Here is a 17,574-nt window from a genome sequence, read left to right as displayed (position 1 = left end):
CCCCCACTATAGCTTTGGCATCTTAAATTAAAACAAAGTAGTGGCATTCAAAATGGTGATTATGGCTTCAGATTAATATCATTATTTGATACATATGTAAACCCATCCACAGTCACAGCAGAAAGGCTACAGTGCTTTTTCATACCATTACCAGTAGACATACTAACATTTGTCTGTGAAATAAAGCACAACCACCTCATTTTCCCTCTAGCATGACTTTAATAGTTAAAAATCAAATCTGTGCAGAGTGTACTTTATTTGTTCACATTACCTATTTGTGGTTAAAAACCACTTAATCTGACAGTTTAAAAGCATTCTTTTAAAACAAAAGAATTAAACACAGCTTGTGCTAAAAAAATCTGCAAGTTACGTGGATGCAGTATTGTACAGGAGTATAAAAATCAACAGTATTCTACAGAAAATATTCTCAAAACAGCAAATAAAGATTAGGCATGTAGGCATGATCCTGAAACAAACAAATATGAATTAAAAAACAGCTAACAAAATCTTAAAAAAAAATCCCAAATACTTGTATAAAAAAAGCAAAGATTCAAAGTGCAGGTGCTCCAGTTTTCATTTTAACATATTATTCAGTAAGTCAATACAGGATACTATTCATTTCATATAAAGTGACAGTGTTCTCAGTAAGATTTAAACATTCAGTTACATTATCTTGCAGATTTTTTTTCATTACTGCTGCTTTACACTGTAGTAAATTAAGACTTATGCAATACAGGCTTTTATTTTCTTAATCTAACAAGGATATGATAGGTTGGTGGTAAAGGTTAGTTTTAAGAACTAAGCTATATTGGCTGTAGATCCAGCCTTAGAAGCAGATATAGATATACTTTTTTACCTAAGCTTTTAAAAACAGACTTCAAATTTTGAAAAGAGATTCTACCAATCTGTTCTGGGACCTGCATACACTGTCTTTGGAGAACACCAGCAAAGCTTCCAAGTCCACTGGTTAGGAATACCTTGGACAGGGTCCTGCTGGAGACCTTCCTTTGGTGGCCCCAGCTGGGAAAGGGCTTTCTCTCTGCTGAACCCAGGGAAAGGCAAATGGGCAGAAACCACCACTTTTATCCACACTTGCCTGGTTGTGGCAGCTAGGTTGGGATGGATTTCTCACTTTCACTTGAGCATACCAGTCTCAGGCAGAGGAAGTTAGGAGCCAGGCAGGTGTCACTGAAGTGGTCTTTCATATATTCAGAAAAGTAAAATCAAAGTGTACGTTCAAAGCCTCTTTGGAAAAGAAATTATACTAAATGAAATTATGCTTCAAGGATGTTGCCTGGAACTTATTTTCACCGGAGGTCCTTTTCAGGTTGACAGCGTCCCTTTAAATTTTAGGTTCTTCCCATTTTGTTGGGTTTTTTTTCCCAAGCATCAGATCTCTATATATGTCTATTTTAAAAATGCTCATAAATATTGGCATAAAGTTTACATTTAGAAATTAAGAACTAATCTTTACCATTATACACTGACAGCAATATTAATAATACACACACTTCACTGACAAGCATTTTTTTTCTGTATTTTGAATTAAATTTGCATGTGTAACATTTCCCACAGAAAGAGTGATTATACTTGAAGATAGTTATGTTTGCACCCCAACATTTTCACATTAGTGAAAACAACTATGTTTTGAAAATACCAGGGCCTCTGCCACTTACTAATAAATAGAGAATAAAAAGAAAAAAATTAAATAAAAAACCAGATTGCCTTTTATCCCGACATAGTAGAGATTTCATAGTCACTGGCCGAGGTTATTGGTTTACCCCTCATCCTGATGTTTTTAGCATTAGTAATCCTAGCCATCATGGACACAGGCTTGTCGAAGTACCTGACCAGCGCTGGCTCAGTCAAAAGGGAGGCTAAAAATTGTTCAAAGGTGATGGCCCAGTCCCTGTCAATGCTCGTGCTCCTGCGGAGGGCAGGGGTGTGGTTGCTCCGCACCAGAACCGTGTCTTCCCCGATGTCCTCGCAGTGCAGCTTCTCCTCCTCGTGTGAGCCCGCGCTCAGCACTGAGTAGGAGGACATGGAACTGTCGTCTTTCGTGTCATCATCAGAAATGAGCATGGAAGAACAGGCTCCATTGTCCCTGGGAGAAGAGTCTTCCAGCTTAATGTCTTCCATCTGCATGCCCAGGGCACTGTCAGTGCCAGCGGCCTCCTCCTCGCTGGCCACGAGGCCACCCCGGAATGCCTTGTGCTGTTCCAGGGGGTACTGATGGTGCTCCTTCTTCTGGAACAGCTCGCTCTGAATGGCTTTGCTGCAGTTGCTGCTGTCTGTGTCACTGGGGGGCTGCATGCTGAAGAGCTTCCCAACCTCCCCAATCTCCAGGAGCAAGCTCGTCACGGCAGCTGTAGCATGGTAAAGGTCCTGCTCGTTGGGATCTTCACTGAACATGTTGTACATTGTCTTGCACAGCTCAATGAACTGCCCCTAGACACAGGGGGAAGGAACATTAACAAGAGCAGGAAAAAATCATGCTGACATCTTCCAAACCAGTTTTAAAACTCTGGGATTGAGGAAGGACACAAGAGTTTATGTGACTAAAGTGAAATCTGAAATAATCCAGGTGCAGTCTAGGAAGCAGTTTCTATGACTGGGCAGTTATATATGTTTCCCCTCTCAAAGGTATTTAGAATAAATTACTGGATATTTTGTCCAATTTATCACAAGCACACTTCTCTGCAGCCACAGGAGGGCAACAGAGGGTGAGCAGTGAGACACTGCATTCATTGTGGCGGATTTTCTTGTAGGAACTATGCTAAGTATAACTAAGGGCTTGCTAAAACTGATGAGAAATAATGAAAAATGAAGACCTGCAGCACTCCTTAGCTGACAGGAGTAACTTAGTTGGATATAAGTCTTTTGAAATTCAAAACTGATATATTAGATGGGAAGATTTGCTCAGGGCTACCTGAAGTAAGAATCATTGTTCTGCAGGAAATAAACCTTCCCTACGTGCTCTGAAAGAAACAGCTATCCCAGTGGGCCTCCTCCTCCTCAGCAGCTGTGGATCTGAGGGGATTGAGACTAGCAGTACAAATTACAAAACATAAAATACTACTTTCAGGTTATGCTTATAAGACATTCAGAGCTGGCTGGTGATATTCAGTGTCACATCCTTTGTCTAAAGATCAAAATACTATGTTTTACCATTCCTATATATGTGTATCTCATTTTTGGCATGTTTTGGGAGCTGAATGCCAGTTAAAGTATTTTGTAAAAATAAACTTCTGCAATCAGCTGACTGCTACTCTGGTAAAAAAATATCTGCTCAAAATAAAACCTTTGTTCAGTGTTAATACATTGAGTATTTATAGATATGTGAAGAAAGTTTAAATTTAATGAAAAGTGGCAGCGGAAGTACCTGATTCAGCTTGGGTAAGTCCTTTGTGTTTTTTGCTTTGGATTTATTCTCTTGGCTCCACATTCTCAGGTAATTTCGATTCTCTTGTGAGCTCTTCTTGCCTATTGCAAACAAATTACCCAGAGGTGGAGGAAAAAGTCCATGAAGAAACCTCAAATCATTACCTTTATTCCCCATTTTCAAAAGGAGCATCTTTACATGAAATGAAAGATGTAACTCACAAGGAGACACCAAGCATACCTTTGTCTGTTTTCAGACTCACTGTAACAAACCCATCATCTACTCCATGTTTGTTCCTGCTGTCTAGGCCAACAACTAGGAAGTGGAGGGGCAGGGGGAGAGAGAGATCAGTGTGGGTTTAGATACAGACATTGTTTTCATGTGTACAGTGCAAAATAACAAAATGTTTACAAATATTTACAAACTCTGCAAAAAAAGCAGAATAAAAATTATGGCATTGATTACCCTTAAACCTGCCCATAAATTCCATTTAATTTATAGTATCACTACTTAGGCAGGGACAGCCTTAGGTTTTGTCCACATAGCACAGTGATTAACCCGTGCTAACACAACACACCTCCTAGCATGATACATGTTTGGTCATTAAACTAGTGCATCCTGTTTTGCCTCTCAGGACTTGAAATTGCCATTTCTAGGCTATTAACTCTTACCTGTATTTTCAAACAACTTTCCTCCCACTTATAACCTGAAGGATGGGTTATATTTTTCTTGAATCAAAAAGAAACTTGACATCAAGTATCACAAGAAAGAGAAAGTCATTTAAAGCAGAAGTGATGAGACACTGGCCCTCATTAGGGCATATGAGATTTCAAACAGCTGAACTACATTTTGATGTATCTTTTGCTCTCAGTGTTTTAGAATGTTTTAAGTTGTCATCCAAATACATCTTGAAAGCCAATCTATTTATTCTTATTTTCCACAGAATTCTACTACAACACACGGAGTTATTCTGCAAGTACTTCTGCAATGCACAATTCAGGGGGACTCTGAGTGTACACAGGCCTGCCCCTCTAAAGATATCAACACATATACAAATGCTTCATAATACTTTTTACAGAGAATACTTTGCTAACAAAGTTTAATCCAATTAAAAAGTAGCTCCCTAAAAAGACATGTTGATTGAAATGCATCACCTCATCTTCTCATGCCCAAGACAAAAAATGCCTACCATGTGTACAGTCTGGTGTGATGTCCTCAAAAAAGTACTGAGTAGCTTCAAAAGCAGAGTCTGGCTCGTCTTGCTCAGGGGATGGATCTAAACAACACAGTAAGATTCTTTCATTAAATATTTCACCCTTTAATTAAAAAATGAAAGATATTTCCATTAATACATTTAGAATGTATATTTCTAGAAGTAAAAGTACAAGGGTGTGATAGGCTAGGAATCATCTCTTTTTAACTCATAGGAGATGAACAACTGGACCTGAATTGTCTCCTTCCCAACATCCAATACTGTCTCACAAGGAGCTGTTTGCTTCCAGAGGCTGGCTTACCCATCTTCCCATGTCAACTTCCATTACTTTCTTCTGTACAGCCCAGTGTGTCCTAAGCAGGGTTTGCTCTCTTTCCTACCTTGAAACAATCTGTCATCATTTGGAATGAGCTCGCCAGTCCCCAAACATGAGAAGCTGCATTCTTAAAAACGGATATTTTTTGTAATAGTTCAATATCTTTTTTAATTTTAAGTATTTTTAGAAAGTATTTAAAGTATTTTTTCCCATTTAAATTACTGAATCACTCAGGCCTACCTCCAATCCAAACCAGCTGGGAGCAATCAGCCATGTTCAAAGCAGATAAAGGTAAATGCCCTCTCAAAGTTTTTAGGTATGTTTACCACAACATGTAAATGTGCACAAGAATTAAACTACCCAGCAATGTTCTTAAAGTGCATGTTCAGTAAGGACAGCAGTAGGCTCTTTATGGCATGTGCATGACAAGCCAGAGAGGACACAGTTCCAGTATAGAATTTTCAGAACTGTTCTGAGGTGTTTTCATCCCCTCTCCACCCTGAACTGCTTCTCTCACTTAGCTGAGTCCAGGTTTGTACAGCTCCCTGGAAAACACATCTATGAAATGACCTGGAGCTTCCCTCTGCAAACAGCTGTGCCAGCCCAGAGGGGAAACCAAGAAGAAAGCCTGGGGACAGAAAGGAGGAGCCAGGACATGCAGGAACATTTCAAACTAGCTTAATTTTCAAACTCGATTTTAAACAGAGTGCATTATGGTAACATATGTTGAAGAACACTGGATTTATGCCTGGAGGGTATCACCAACCCCAGCTTAACAGGCAAGAGACATTTATATGTTTGTGGAGGGAGCAATTGAGGGCTGTGAGGGTGCTTTCAGACTTTCCAAATCTGTCTGGTTAGAGTAGAAGCTTCCTTATTTTACTGCTGCATAAACAGCTACAATAATTCCCACAAATTAATTTTTAATTGGAAAAGCCAATCATAAACAACTCTGCTCCAAATTCCTGTTCTCAGCAAAACAAGAGCTATTTTAACATCATTTACTTACCAGGCAAAACATGCATTTTATACAGTAGCTTCAGCTTCTCTGTAAGATCTCCATGGCATGCTGCACCTAAACAACATGACATGCAGTACATTACTAGTCAGCATTCTGTGCCATTTTATTTGTTACTGCCACAATAACAGCTGCTACATTCACTCTGGGAAGTACTGTACCCCTTTAAAGCTCAAGATCATAAGGCAGTCACTCGACTTCATACAGTAAAAATAGTAAGAGAACACAGACAAATCTACCCTGAATTTCGTACTTCAATCTTGGGTCCTTTCTTAAATGCCTATTCATAAAACTCTGTCTATGGTTATGGCATTATCACTCAGAAAGGCCTCCAGCTGGAACTTAACAAGACCTTTTTTGTATGGATTTCAAACTTTTTGATCTGAGAATCTAATAACAACATCACATGCCTCAGAGCAGTAAAATATGTACAAAAAAAAAAAAAAAGAGAGATAAATTCAAATAAACAGCATTTATCATAGCTTAGCTATGGGCTAAACTGATGTTCAGGCAATACCTTCTAGTGATTTTTCCACAACCCCTTATTTGTTTCTGGACTACACTGGAATTAGCTGTATGAAATCCAAGAGGTCTATTGAAGCCCCTCCTTCCAATTAATTAAATGGACAGTAGTTAATTTTCAAGTAACTAAATAACTGATAATCAGACTTTTTCATAAATCTCACTTGTTGTGACATGCCATCCATAAATAAATGAATTAACTTTTATCAATTAAATTGTGCAGAGATTTATTTTACCTTATAGGTGACCGAGTCAATGTACCTCTGCTATGCAAACTAGAGTGTGGTGTGGCAAGTCCTAACAATCAGTCTCTTGTAAAGCTTAACAGCCAATAAATACAGATGTTAGTCCAAAAGAAAAGGTGAGCACAACTATATTAGCCATTTTGCTTTCAACATGGTCCTTTTTAAGCACAAAACCTCGTTATGTTCCCATCTGATGTACCACACCATGCAGATAATGCATTCTCTTCTGGTAAAGGCAACATGACATAGCCAAAGGACAGAATGGGCTGCAGTTCTGCATCCTCCATCAACAGGGAACTGCAAAATAGGACTCAAGGCACAGGGTGACACATGTAGGCTTGTTGCTCTCTCTGTCCCCAGATTTGAAGAGAACTGAAATACTCCATAGCTACAATTTGATATAAATCTGTATGTGCTTCCTGATGCACACTTTTCCTTCCTCCTAATGGTGAGGTTACCACTCTGCTTTTTGAATATCCTCCTGCATTCTGTGATTGAAAAAACCCTGTTTGCAAAAAAAAACCCAAAAAAAAACCCCATTCAAGTACTCCTTGCAAGACACAGCTTTCATGGTGCTGACTTTGAAAGGAGGCTGTGACAAGTACTGCAGTCAGCAGCAGCCACTGGAGAAGTGGGGAGCTGTGTGCTCTGAGAAGGGAGTATCACAAAAACATGATGGGAGGCAGGAGGCGACTTTGAATCCATGCAGAGATCTCTGTAGCTTACTTGGATGTGCAGTCAACAGCTGTCATGTTATAATCCAGTGTGTTACAGGAGTGCAGGGGAGCTTTGTCAAGAGTGAATAACTCAAAGAGCTCCTAACCAAGGCTGAAAACCTCTTCTGAGCAGCACAACACATTGGGCAAAACACTCCTATATTTGGACTACACTGTTGTAACAAGGCACAGAGTAAACATAAAGAATACACCGGATTATTCCATCTTTGCTCAGCTGAGGCCCTAGAGGCACCTGAAGTAGGGGTTTCTTGAGCTATTTGTTGTAGGGACAATGAAAAAGAAACAGAATGATTAAAAGTCCTGTTTGAAATATGCTCAAACAGGTCCATTGTTCTTTTGTTGACTATGTTGTCCTTCCTACCACTCATGTGCTTGTCAACTGAAAAAGGTGTCAGCAGGGTTGATTTACTTTTTAGGGAGGAAAAAAAAGAAGGTTTTCAAATTATACCATACTGGGCTTAGTTTCTGAAAAATATGAGATTTCAGAATGAGCATTTTTGATCGTTCTGCCCATTGAAGACTTTAGTTCAGTCATGTTGGCTAATAGCCACATTTGTGCATTTTACATTAATTTCTGTTCACAGTGCACAATTCTGGGCCTTGTTCTTATTATTCATTATTGGTTCCAAAACTTGCTGTCTCAATCTATAGCTGGTTGACTGTTACTAACAGCATCCTGTAAACTGGAAGAGTAGTTAATTCCTGGGTCCTCAAAAGGCCCCAGAGTGTTACCTGGAACAGTACCTCAAATACAAATCACTGCATCACAGGAAACATTGGGATTTTTTGGGTGGTGTGAAAGGGAAGTGTGCATCGAGTTTTACTGTCACAGCTATTTTGCACTTACAAGAGAACAGGTGCTACTACTTCAGTACAGAGGTTTTAATGCAAGGCTGCATTTGGAGCCCTAATGCTTAAACACACTGTTAACAAAGAGTTGCTGAAAGCCAGACAAGGAAATCTTTTCACTCTCAAAAAGAATCAAAATCTAGAGCTGGTGGAAATTCCACTTTGCCATGAAATGACACAGGGTAGATGGTGAGATGTTGGTCACTTACAGCAAACAACTCCTGCTATATTTTAAAAAGGAGTGGCCACCTCCTGCCTCATCTTTGCTTCCGCACGTTAATCCTGGGGCTCGCAGTGTCGGTTTTCATGTCCCGAAATCTTGCATCTTCAAGACTAAAAACATTCAGCCTCCCTCTCTGACCTGCACCTCCACTTTCTCCTTTTCAGGGGACTTCCAAACTGTTCTCTGCAGTTTTGGTTACTGATTTCAGAAGCAAGAGAGGTAGTACCTCACACTCTAACTAATGTCTAGGGGAAATACACCATTAAGCACCTGTGTTGCAGCTAGATTTTGTGTTGAGAGTTAGCAGTCAGTGAAATCCTCAGTTCCTAATGGATCTATCTATGTATTGTCCTTTTCCCAGTGTGATACACCACAACCTAATGCAAATTCACCTACTAAGATCTGAGGGAACCACTGTCACAGGCACGATAAAATGAGCTGAACAGAAACAAACTGGTTTGTCATGTTAGTTTGAAAGTGCCATGGATCCTCCTTACTTAATCCAGAGACGAATTCACGGAAGTTGATGAGCAGATCTCCATTTTCATCCAGAAGCCTGAACAAGCGGGCAGCCAAGGTATCTGAGTGTGTGCCACAGGCCCAGGGGAAGAGGAGGGCAAACATGCCCTTGAACTGCTCAAAGTCAATGCGGTACTGCTCCAGGTAAGGCAGGCTGGGGTCGTGCCGCTCCGTGGCGTTGCTGTTTCCTCCCCAGTAGCAGCTCGTCAGGTGTTCTGCCTGAACAGAAGGTAAACACCATGAGACTGTCAGCACCTCTATAAACAATTCATTGCTCTCCATGATAAAAGAAATTCCAAACAACTCTTTCACATGCATTCTTAAAACAATGCAAGATAACAAATGCGTTTCAATTTATCCAGCCCTTCTGCTTTTGGAAGGGGTTTCTCCTCTAACCAGCATAAAAAACCATCCCTCTATTAAAAAAAAAAAGAAAAAAGAAGATAAAGCAAAACTTTTTTGTCTGGGTTGGCTGTTGTCTGTCTCTGCCCAGACAGGCGTAGGATGGTTCGCTCCGATCGGGCTTCAAAGGACGAGGCTGGACTCTCAGGTTTTTGGTCTTCAATGTTGTTTATTATTTCTTACCTACAAGGTTTTCTCTCTGCCCAGCTGGGATCTGACCAGCAAGGCAGCCAAAGGCACTCTGACCACCCACAGGGCAGTCGTGTCTTTTTAAAACAAAACTTATGTAAATCTTATTTACCTTTTGTCCCCAATGCTTATCATTCTTATTAGCAAGTGTACCTTCACCAAGAACTGCGTCACACAGAAAATGGAAGACATGAAGAAGGAAGAAGAACCACGAGGCAGGCCCAAATTCCTCCATCTTGTCTCCATAACCCCCCTGTACCAAAATCTTAAAACTGGTGTTTTACCCTGTAATTATACTATTTCTATACCATCTAAACTCCAGTGATTCTCATATCCTCATACACAGGTGGCACATCCCTAGAGGGATCAAAGTCAAACCACCAGGCACTTTTGGCAACATTCCAAGACTTCCGAGGCCCCCAAGGGTTCTCTCGGTAGCTCTGGACATCCAGAGCAATGTGCTGAATTCCCACACTTTTTTTTCCCTTCAGGTAGATGAAACATGAAATACCTGTTTTGGCCAGAGCTGTGACTTCCCAGGCTTGTTGTGCTTAGTCACCCTCATCATGCAGCCAAGTCAGAAGGCTCATGAAATCTTTATTTAATCCTTACTCATATGAAAATAGCTGTTTATTTGAAATATTTTTGGTAGATTCTTAAAAACAGTGAATAATGAATGCACTGTTCTTTCAGTCTTACTGAAGTCAGTGGAGGTTCTGGGGCTGATTTTGCCTGAATCTAATTCAAAACAATTCAGAAGCCTAGAGAAAAAGATCCCAGCATGGCAAAGTGATTAACCAGGGAAAACTGTTGGACTTGGTCTCACTGATTTCATGAAAGACTGAAAGAAGGCACTGCAGGATTTGGACAACTTGGACTTCTTGTTACAGATGGGAAATTACCAGGATATAAATTCTTCATCATATTAAAAAAAAAATCTCTTGTTATAACAAAACAGAGGAAGAAAGTAACTTAAGACATTGTGCATGAAGGTGAAGCCAACACATTTAAATACCCACCTTTAAATTTGTGATCTAATGGCACTGCTGTACAACCAGCTTATGAAGACACATCACTTTGTGGCATTAAGTTCCCATTTAATGCATTAAAGCATTAACAATGGCAAAAAATCAGTTACTGCCATACAAAAGTATTAACTATCTGAGATAATAGAATAATTGTGATAAATTCTAAAACTTGGGTCAGGTAGAGAGACCCATATGTTTAGTTTCTAATGACTGATCAAAAGCCTCTATCCAATTTTTCATTTTATTTTTTTACCAGTATATATTTTTTTCCATGGACAAATCAATTTGTGAACACCTTTCCCCAGTGTTTTAAAAACTGCTTGAGTTTAGGATTTTTTTGTCTATCAATAATACAGGAGCTAATTCAAGTTTGTATCAAGATACCAAATAATAACTGACAGACTTGACTTGGTGCTTAGAAAAGACAGAGTCCCACACCAAAAATGAACATTTACACTTCTTGGAGGCACATGATCTTATCTTCACTTAGTTTTACCTTGAAAAGCGCATACAGTTCCTCCAGTTCATCGATAGTAAAAGAAGTCTCTGTCACAATAGTCCGTACCTTTTGAAACACAACATTAACAGTTACAGATTTGAAATCCATGGTTCACTGAAAAGCTAAGTTAAGCTTCAGAAACTGACTGAACTTCTTATGTGCAAAGAACATTATTTCAGTACTGACCACATTGCGCTTTGTAGTATCTTCGAGGGTTTGGATGACTTTCAGTCTTTGTTTGAATCTCATTTGTTCAATTAAATCTGCCCGGATGCTTCCAAATTTCTTGAAAGAGAAAAAGTAGTACATGATTGTCTGTGTATTAATATTCAGAATATTCAGCTTGCCTTTAATTTATTAGAAAAATTAATTTAATTATATGATGTACCACAAATGAAACTGCTGTTAACACATTTTTCAAACACATTACAAAATTACAAAGACTTTAGGAGTATATCAGATTTTATTTTTCCCAATAAGTTATTTTAATTTGAAAGGTCTTTATTCAATTTCAAACTCTTATTTCAAATTGCAATCTCAGTATGTAGAAACTTCTTGCTTGGCAAATCTCTGTGAGTAGATTGTTTCCTAAGTCCTCCTGCAGAGTTATATTTCAGCTTGTCCTGGAATGTCTTATAATCACAGCAGAAAGAGAATATTAAACTAACTGGATCTCTAATGGCTGAGACAGTACAGCAGTCCTTACATTCTGAGGATCTGAAATAAAGTAGCAGGAATGCGATTTCCACTAGGAAAATATGCTCTTTAATACCCAAGTCTTATTTTCAGAAGTTTTTTCCATAATGCACATAACAGTGTCAGGGAGCTCCTGCACATACTACCAAAGCATCATAGGGGGAAAACTTATTAGGAATAATATTCCATGTTTTCATATGCAGAGGAATGCCTAATCCCTAAGATTAACTTTTGTAGAAGTATTATAAGCAGAAGTTTCTTGCCATCTAAAATCCATACACTTAGGAATGCACAGATGATCAGCAGGAACAACACTGCCAGATAACAACTATACCACAGGTAAAGCATAAAGGGGTGGCGGGACACACTTTCATGCAAGATGGATTTATATTTCCAGTGCAAGTGCATCCACATAAGCAGGTCATAATATACTGGCATATCCTTGTAAAATGAAATTAATGCTAAAGCTGCATTTATCTATAAAGGTGTTCATCTTTATCATGTACCTAGGGAGTAAAAAGATGCTTCGTGTACTTGTGAGCATGCTGCAGATAAAGAAGTCTTTTGACAAAAATAGAATGTAGATAAACATTCATGAATATCAGGTACCACAGCCACAGAGGTATTTCAGGTATTCACAAAACCTTGAAACGACAGATCTTTCGTGGCTTTGAGGCCACACCTATTCCAGTAATCTGTTTATTCACCATCTGGGGGGCCAAATAAGAAGGTCTGTTCACATCCATAAAACTAAAACTCAAGTAGTCTTCAAAAAAGGAAGGTTGCAGATGATTACCCCTTCTGGGAATGGTCCTTTCTCCGTGCTAAATTTCAAATTGTACAAGGAATTGTTGGAAGGATGTCACCTGTTCAAGGTCAAAACTGTATCAAACCTTTCCACAGCACAGACCTTCCAGTGTCAGCTCTTTAGTTAATATGGCAAAGATCCAGATACCACTGTACACACAGCTGAAATGCTGAAGGCAGATTTTTTTTCCTAACTAGCTAACACACAAATTAACTGAGTTAAACATGTAACAGCTCTGATTGTGGGTCTACACTCCACAGACAGCTAGTGAGTTATGCACAGGCTTTTAAAACTGCAGTTATTATGCATTATTTCAGTCACTTCTACTATAATTATTATGACACCAGGATCTATGGCTTCTGAATTACATGCAAATTGAATGAAAGGATAAGAGATTTCTTACTGAAAACTATTTTCAGTAAATTAAGAAAGTACTGGCAGTGTAAAATGCACTTGTTATGTACACTCTCTTCTTTAAAGACAATTTCTTCTTTGAAAGTAGAAAAGTCTGCTCAATATCATCACAGAGAGGGGTGCTAATCACTTATTTACCAAGCAATTCTTCTGCATTCTTTCAACTTTCACTGGAGACTTCTCATATATGCATCTGATGTGATCACCTAAGAGCTGGACAGTGTCAGAGCATGATGGAAAGCAAGTGTTCATAAAACAGTTCATGTATTGTGACTTGGCCAGTACCATCAAGTTCTCAGACTCATCACATTTTCATGACAAATATCACAGGACAGTCTGGAAGAGACAAGGTTTTCCCCTCTCCTTGGGGATGGTATGTGTATGCTTGAGCGAAGGCAAAGGTCCCAAAAAACCCCATGTTTTCTTCAGCCCTAGGTCTTTCTATTATTTTAAAATGATAAATGTCTACAATATTAAGAATAGATGGTCACCCAGCAAGCACTCTTAGCAGTTTAAATTCCAAAAATTAACAAAAATATGCTCATTTAGTTTATATTTCATCCTTTGTAGCTGTAACAAAGCTATCAGTGAGTTCCCAGCCCTGAGTGCACATAACTAATCAAGAAACATAACAGGTGTAACAGGTGCCCTAAAGTTTTTGAATCTTAATAGTTTACTATAGAATTATTAGGGCTTTCTAAAAGAAATCAATTAACAGCAACTTTCTTGAAACGAATTCTCTTTGCAACCAGCTCCTGCTTTTCTTATGGTTCCTCACTCACCATGCTACTTGTTTTGCCTAATTATACTGAAGTGCAGTTGGTTATTTACCTAGAAGGACATAGAAGGTTCTGTGCTGCCAAAGCCCCAGAAAGACAAACTAGCTCTGCACGGAGTCAGATTATTCATTTTACAGCAGTTAAGCCAATGCAAGCAATCTTTCTGATGAGAAAAATGGAAAAATACACAGGAAACACAACTTCACATAAAGACCTTCCTGGCCATTTTGACATCTACCAAACATCTATCTATCCTGACATACTTTTCCCTACAGCACAGGATACACTAAGGACTGCCTACTTCCTTATTAAATGTAGTATGTTAAAGCAAGGGGGGGTTTAGGGGCATAGGAAAAGCCTTTGAGAAAGCTCTGCTGTTGCTAAGTATAAATCGACTCCATGCCAATAGAAGGAAATAATGGAAATTAAAGAGAAAAAAATCTTTACAGTTTTTACTTAATTTATATAAAATATGGGTATGTCAGTGTAACCATCAGAGATATTTTGACTGATTTTTTTTTTGTAATTTAAGGACAATAAAACTAGTCTGCATATTTTAGCTGGTTTTGCAGGCTTTATCCTGCCCTTTAATAGATATTAGTTATTAGCAGCTCCTTTCACTTGGATTTTTTTTTAACTTAAGTGATAGTAGAGAATATAATGGCCCATGGTTTCAATCAGCACTTTTAAGTAAATGAAAGTCAAAAGAAACAAAGTTTCACTGATAATAGAAAGGTCTTCTGAAATCATACAGATTTCACTATTTCAGTTTGGAAAAGCACAAAAAATCTTCAATGAGAATGAACTCTTTTCAAGTCAAAAGTTCAACCTTTTGTTTGTAAACCACTTTTTGGTTGTGGGTTGCTCTCCTTTGAGACCTCAGACTTCTCTATGAAAACAGCTCCAATTAAAAGTCTTGGTTAAAAGTAGAAAGTCTAATTCCTCTTCCTTGCTCCATTTCAGGCTTCTCAGATGAGTCTGCACTTCTTTTATGTTCTTTCTGTTTCAAGCAAAGCCAAACTAGAGTATCAAATTCCTCTGTGAAGCAGAAGTTGTGTTAGTTGGCAAGTTCCTGTCAAGAAATCTTATCCTACCTCATAGGAAGACCTGATTAGCCTGAAGATATCCACCTCAGGATAAGGCTCTACATCATCACTGAGCAGGGAGTGAAGATGAGGAATGGGAGGAAGAGTACTGTCCTTATTAGTTACACTGTCCAAGTATCTGGTGGGGGAAAAAAAAAAAGAGATGAGAAACTCAAGATAAATTTGTATGCCCTCCCTTCTGAGGGTTAACAGCATACAGGTTACATATTGAGTATTACATGTAAAAGTGATCAAGCCATTCTCTAGGAAGAGTTAAGGTTATACTACTGAAATTTATTATGAAAAAATTCCAAAGTTCCAGAAGCATATGGAAAACTAAACACCACTACCAAGCGCCAGAAAATCAGAGGTTACACGCAGCAGCTCTAGTTCTGATGAAATCACTCAAGCCACTGAAATCTATTTGTTCAAGATCCTACCTAATTCTTCTGAGTCCAATTTAGTCTATTCCCAAAACAATTTTCCTTAACACCAAGGCTTTTTCTTAACACTTAAAATGTAGAAGGCTGAAGTAAAAAAACCCCATGTAATCCATTAAAATAATGAAACAAGTTAAATTTCTATAAACTAGGTTTGGGACGTTTATTTGAATGTCTTGAAAGAAGAATTTGTATCTTGTTGGTCACTTAGCAGTATTTAAAAATAATATAAGGAGTACCTTACATGGATGACAGGGGACTACAAGTATATAGAAGATTTACCTATATGGTACTGGTTTAAATTTAGTATTTCAACATAGAACACAAACCAGAAAAGCAAGCAAAAAAACCCCCAAAATCACAAACACGAAGATACTTAATTTTCTGTAATAAATACCTTCCCAAGACTGTCATGGCTTCTCCATCATCTTTACAGTTAAGCAACTTGTCTACATTAGCTTCGAGGACAGCGAGTGCTAACTGAAATATCACCTTTATTCCTTCACAGAAGAAACAATCCACAACTACCACTGCACTTTCAAATGGCATTACACTGAGGAAAAGAGTGAGGAACCAGGACAGGGAGATGGTGGAGATTACACCCAAATCCTGCATGCAGTCATAAAGTTGTGGAATGTAGTCACGAGCCAGCTCTTCAAAGACACCCTGATCCACCAGTGCTCCTGTTGAAGATAAGTAAGGTTGAATTAATTCAGGAGCAACTGATACGTTCCCATTTAGGGGAGGAAAAAATAATCTATATATTCTCTGTATATAAATAAAAAACTTAAGAATATTTTGCATGGTGCTTATGCACATGTTCTCACTTTCAAATGAGTAACAGACTCCATTACACTACTGAGCTATACATACAAATTGAACTGTAGTAAGTTTTTTTCTGTTTTAATTACACACTGCATAATAAATAAAAACTGAATAATTTGGTCTAGCACTAGCAGAAATTAAATAGTGGCTTGATACTACCATTACTAATTGGAGTAAGACCTCAGCATCACCTGTTGAACGAAGTCAGGGTGACTGTGAGGGTTTAGATTTACTCAGAGAGAACCCTGTAACATACATTCCCATGCCACAACATCAGTGTTTTACCCAGGCCAGGAAGAATAATTTCTAAGGCTGAGTATCTCAAGTATTTGTGAGATATAGTAAAAACAGATTCCATGATAAATTGAAGTCACTCTTTTCGACATACACAAGGAAGCTCATCTGACAACAACAGCTTTCTGATTCTTGTGCCCTCTCACATCAGAGGTACAGGCACAAAGACTTCTACTGCAAACTGCTAAAGCTCCTGTTTCCACCTTACCTTAATCAGCTAACTGGATAATTTTAAACACAAATTTTAGCCTCCCATATTTTCTTAAAAATCTACTTTGCTTAAGCCCAATTTAGAATGTCGTCTGATCCTAAGTAGGTGATAAACTATTAACGATAACATTACCTCTTTAGGAAATTGCCTTTACTCTCCTGAGCAAGCTGTCTCGTCACTATCATGCACTATCATGCATCTACCCATATATTTGTTTCAGTACAAATAACACCAGTTAATTTGGTTAGTTTTTGTACTGTCATTTCAAAAACATCCCCAAAGCATACCAACAACTCTTGTGTTGTAGTAGTCAGGCAGCATACGCTCACACAGAGCCACCAGGAGCCAGAAAGCTTCCTCCTCTTTTGCATAAAGGAGGAGCACTGAAGTAACAATATTCATAGCCTAAAAGAAAAGGAAATATAATTATTCAATATCTAGCACTATACCTGCACAGAAAAGTGGAGGAAATTAGCTATCTCTCCCTGCAGAACCCAAACTGTTCAAGTACTTCCCTGTAAAAACAGCAGAGTTCCCCCAGTGCTCAAAGAAAGGCTTAAGAAAGCTTCAAATCACAGAAATTGTAAGGCTTTTCTTTAGTTTTGCTGTTGTTTCACTGGGGCTTTTTTGGTGGGTTTTTTTGGGTCAGTTTGTTTTATGTTGCAGATTTTTTTTTTTTAAGAAATCAAGATTTTTCTTCCTAATCACGGGCTGACCCAGGTCTGCAAGCATCCATTACACTGCTACTGATATTCTGCCATAGGTGCTCTTGGGGAATCTGGGTCTGGTGCAGCCAAAACACCTCCCACAGCACTAGTGATGTGCCTGAATTCTCACTGTAGCTGAACCAAACCTCAAGGTTATTGATTACTGTGACACT

At 38.6% G+C, this 17,574-nt stretch overlaps 1 protein-coding gene across 2 annotated transcripts in view; it reads right to left on the bottom strand.

Moving 5' to 3' along the window:
- Nucleotides 1-253: 253 nt before the first annotated feature.
- The window catches only part of TBC1D9 (TBC1 domain family member 9), a 48,558-nt gene continuing 31,237 nt past the window's right edge, over nt 254-17,574 (bottom strand). For both annotated transcript variants that reach the window (XM_084205134.1, XM_084205135.1), the window contains 11 exons: nt 16,982-17,099; nt 15,762-16,047; nt 14,934-15,063; nt 11,329-11,427; nt 11,140-11,208; nt 9,003-9,243; nt 5,921-5,986; nt 4,572-4,658; nt 3,623-3,697; nt 3,383-3,483; nt 254-2,448 (listed from right to left, as the gene is read on the bottom strand). In XM_084205134.1, coding sequence (XP_084061260.1) covers nt 1,729-2,448; nt 3,383-3,483; nt 3,623-3,697; nt 4,572-4,658; nt 5,921-5,986; nt 9,003-9,243; nt 11,140-11,208; nt 11,329-11,427; nt 14,934-15,063; nt 15,762-16,047; nt 16,982-17,099 — 1,992 coding nt within the window. In that variant the 3' untranslated portion in view covers nt 254-1,728. The remainder of the gene's footprint in view (nt 2,449-3,382; nt 3,484-3,622; nt 3,698-4,571; nt 4,659-5,920; nt 5,987-9,002; nt 9,244-11,139; nt 11,209-11,328; nt 11,428-14,933; nt 15,064-15,761; nt 16,048-16,981; nt 17,100-17,574) is intronic.

This window comes from Fringilla coelebs (assembly GCF_963513975.1).
Source record: "Fringilla coelebs genome assembly, chromosome: 4".
NCBI classification, from domain to species: domain Eukaryota; kingdom Metazoa; phylum Chordata; class Aves; order Passeriformes; family Fringillidae; genus Fringilla; species Fringilla coelebs.
Note: the sequence above shows the minus strand (reverse complement) of the source record. Positions and strands in the feature narration are given on the sequence as shown.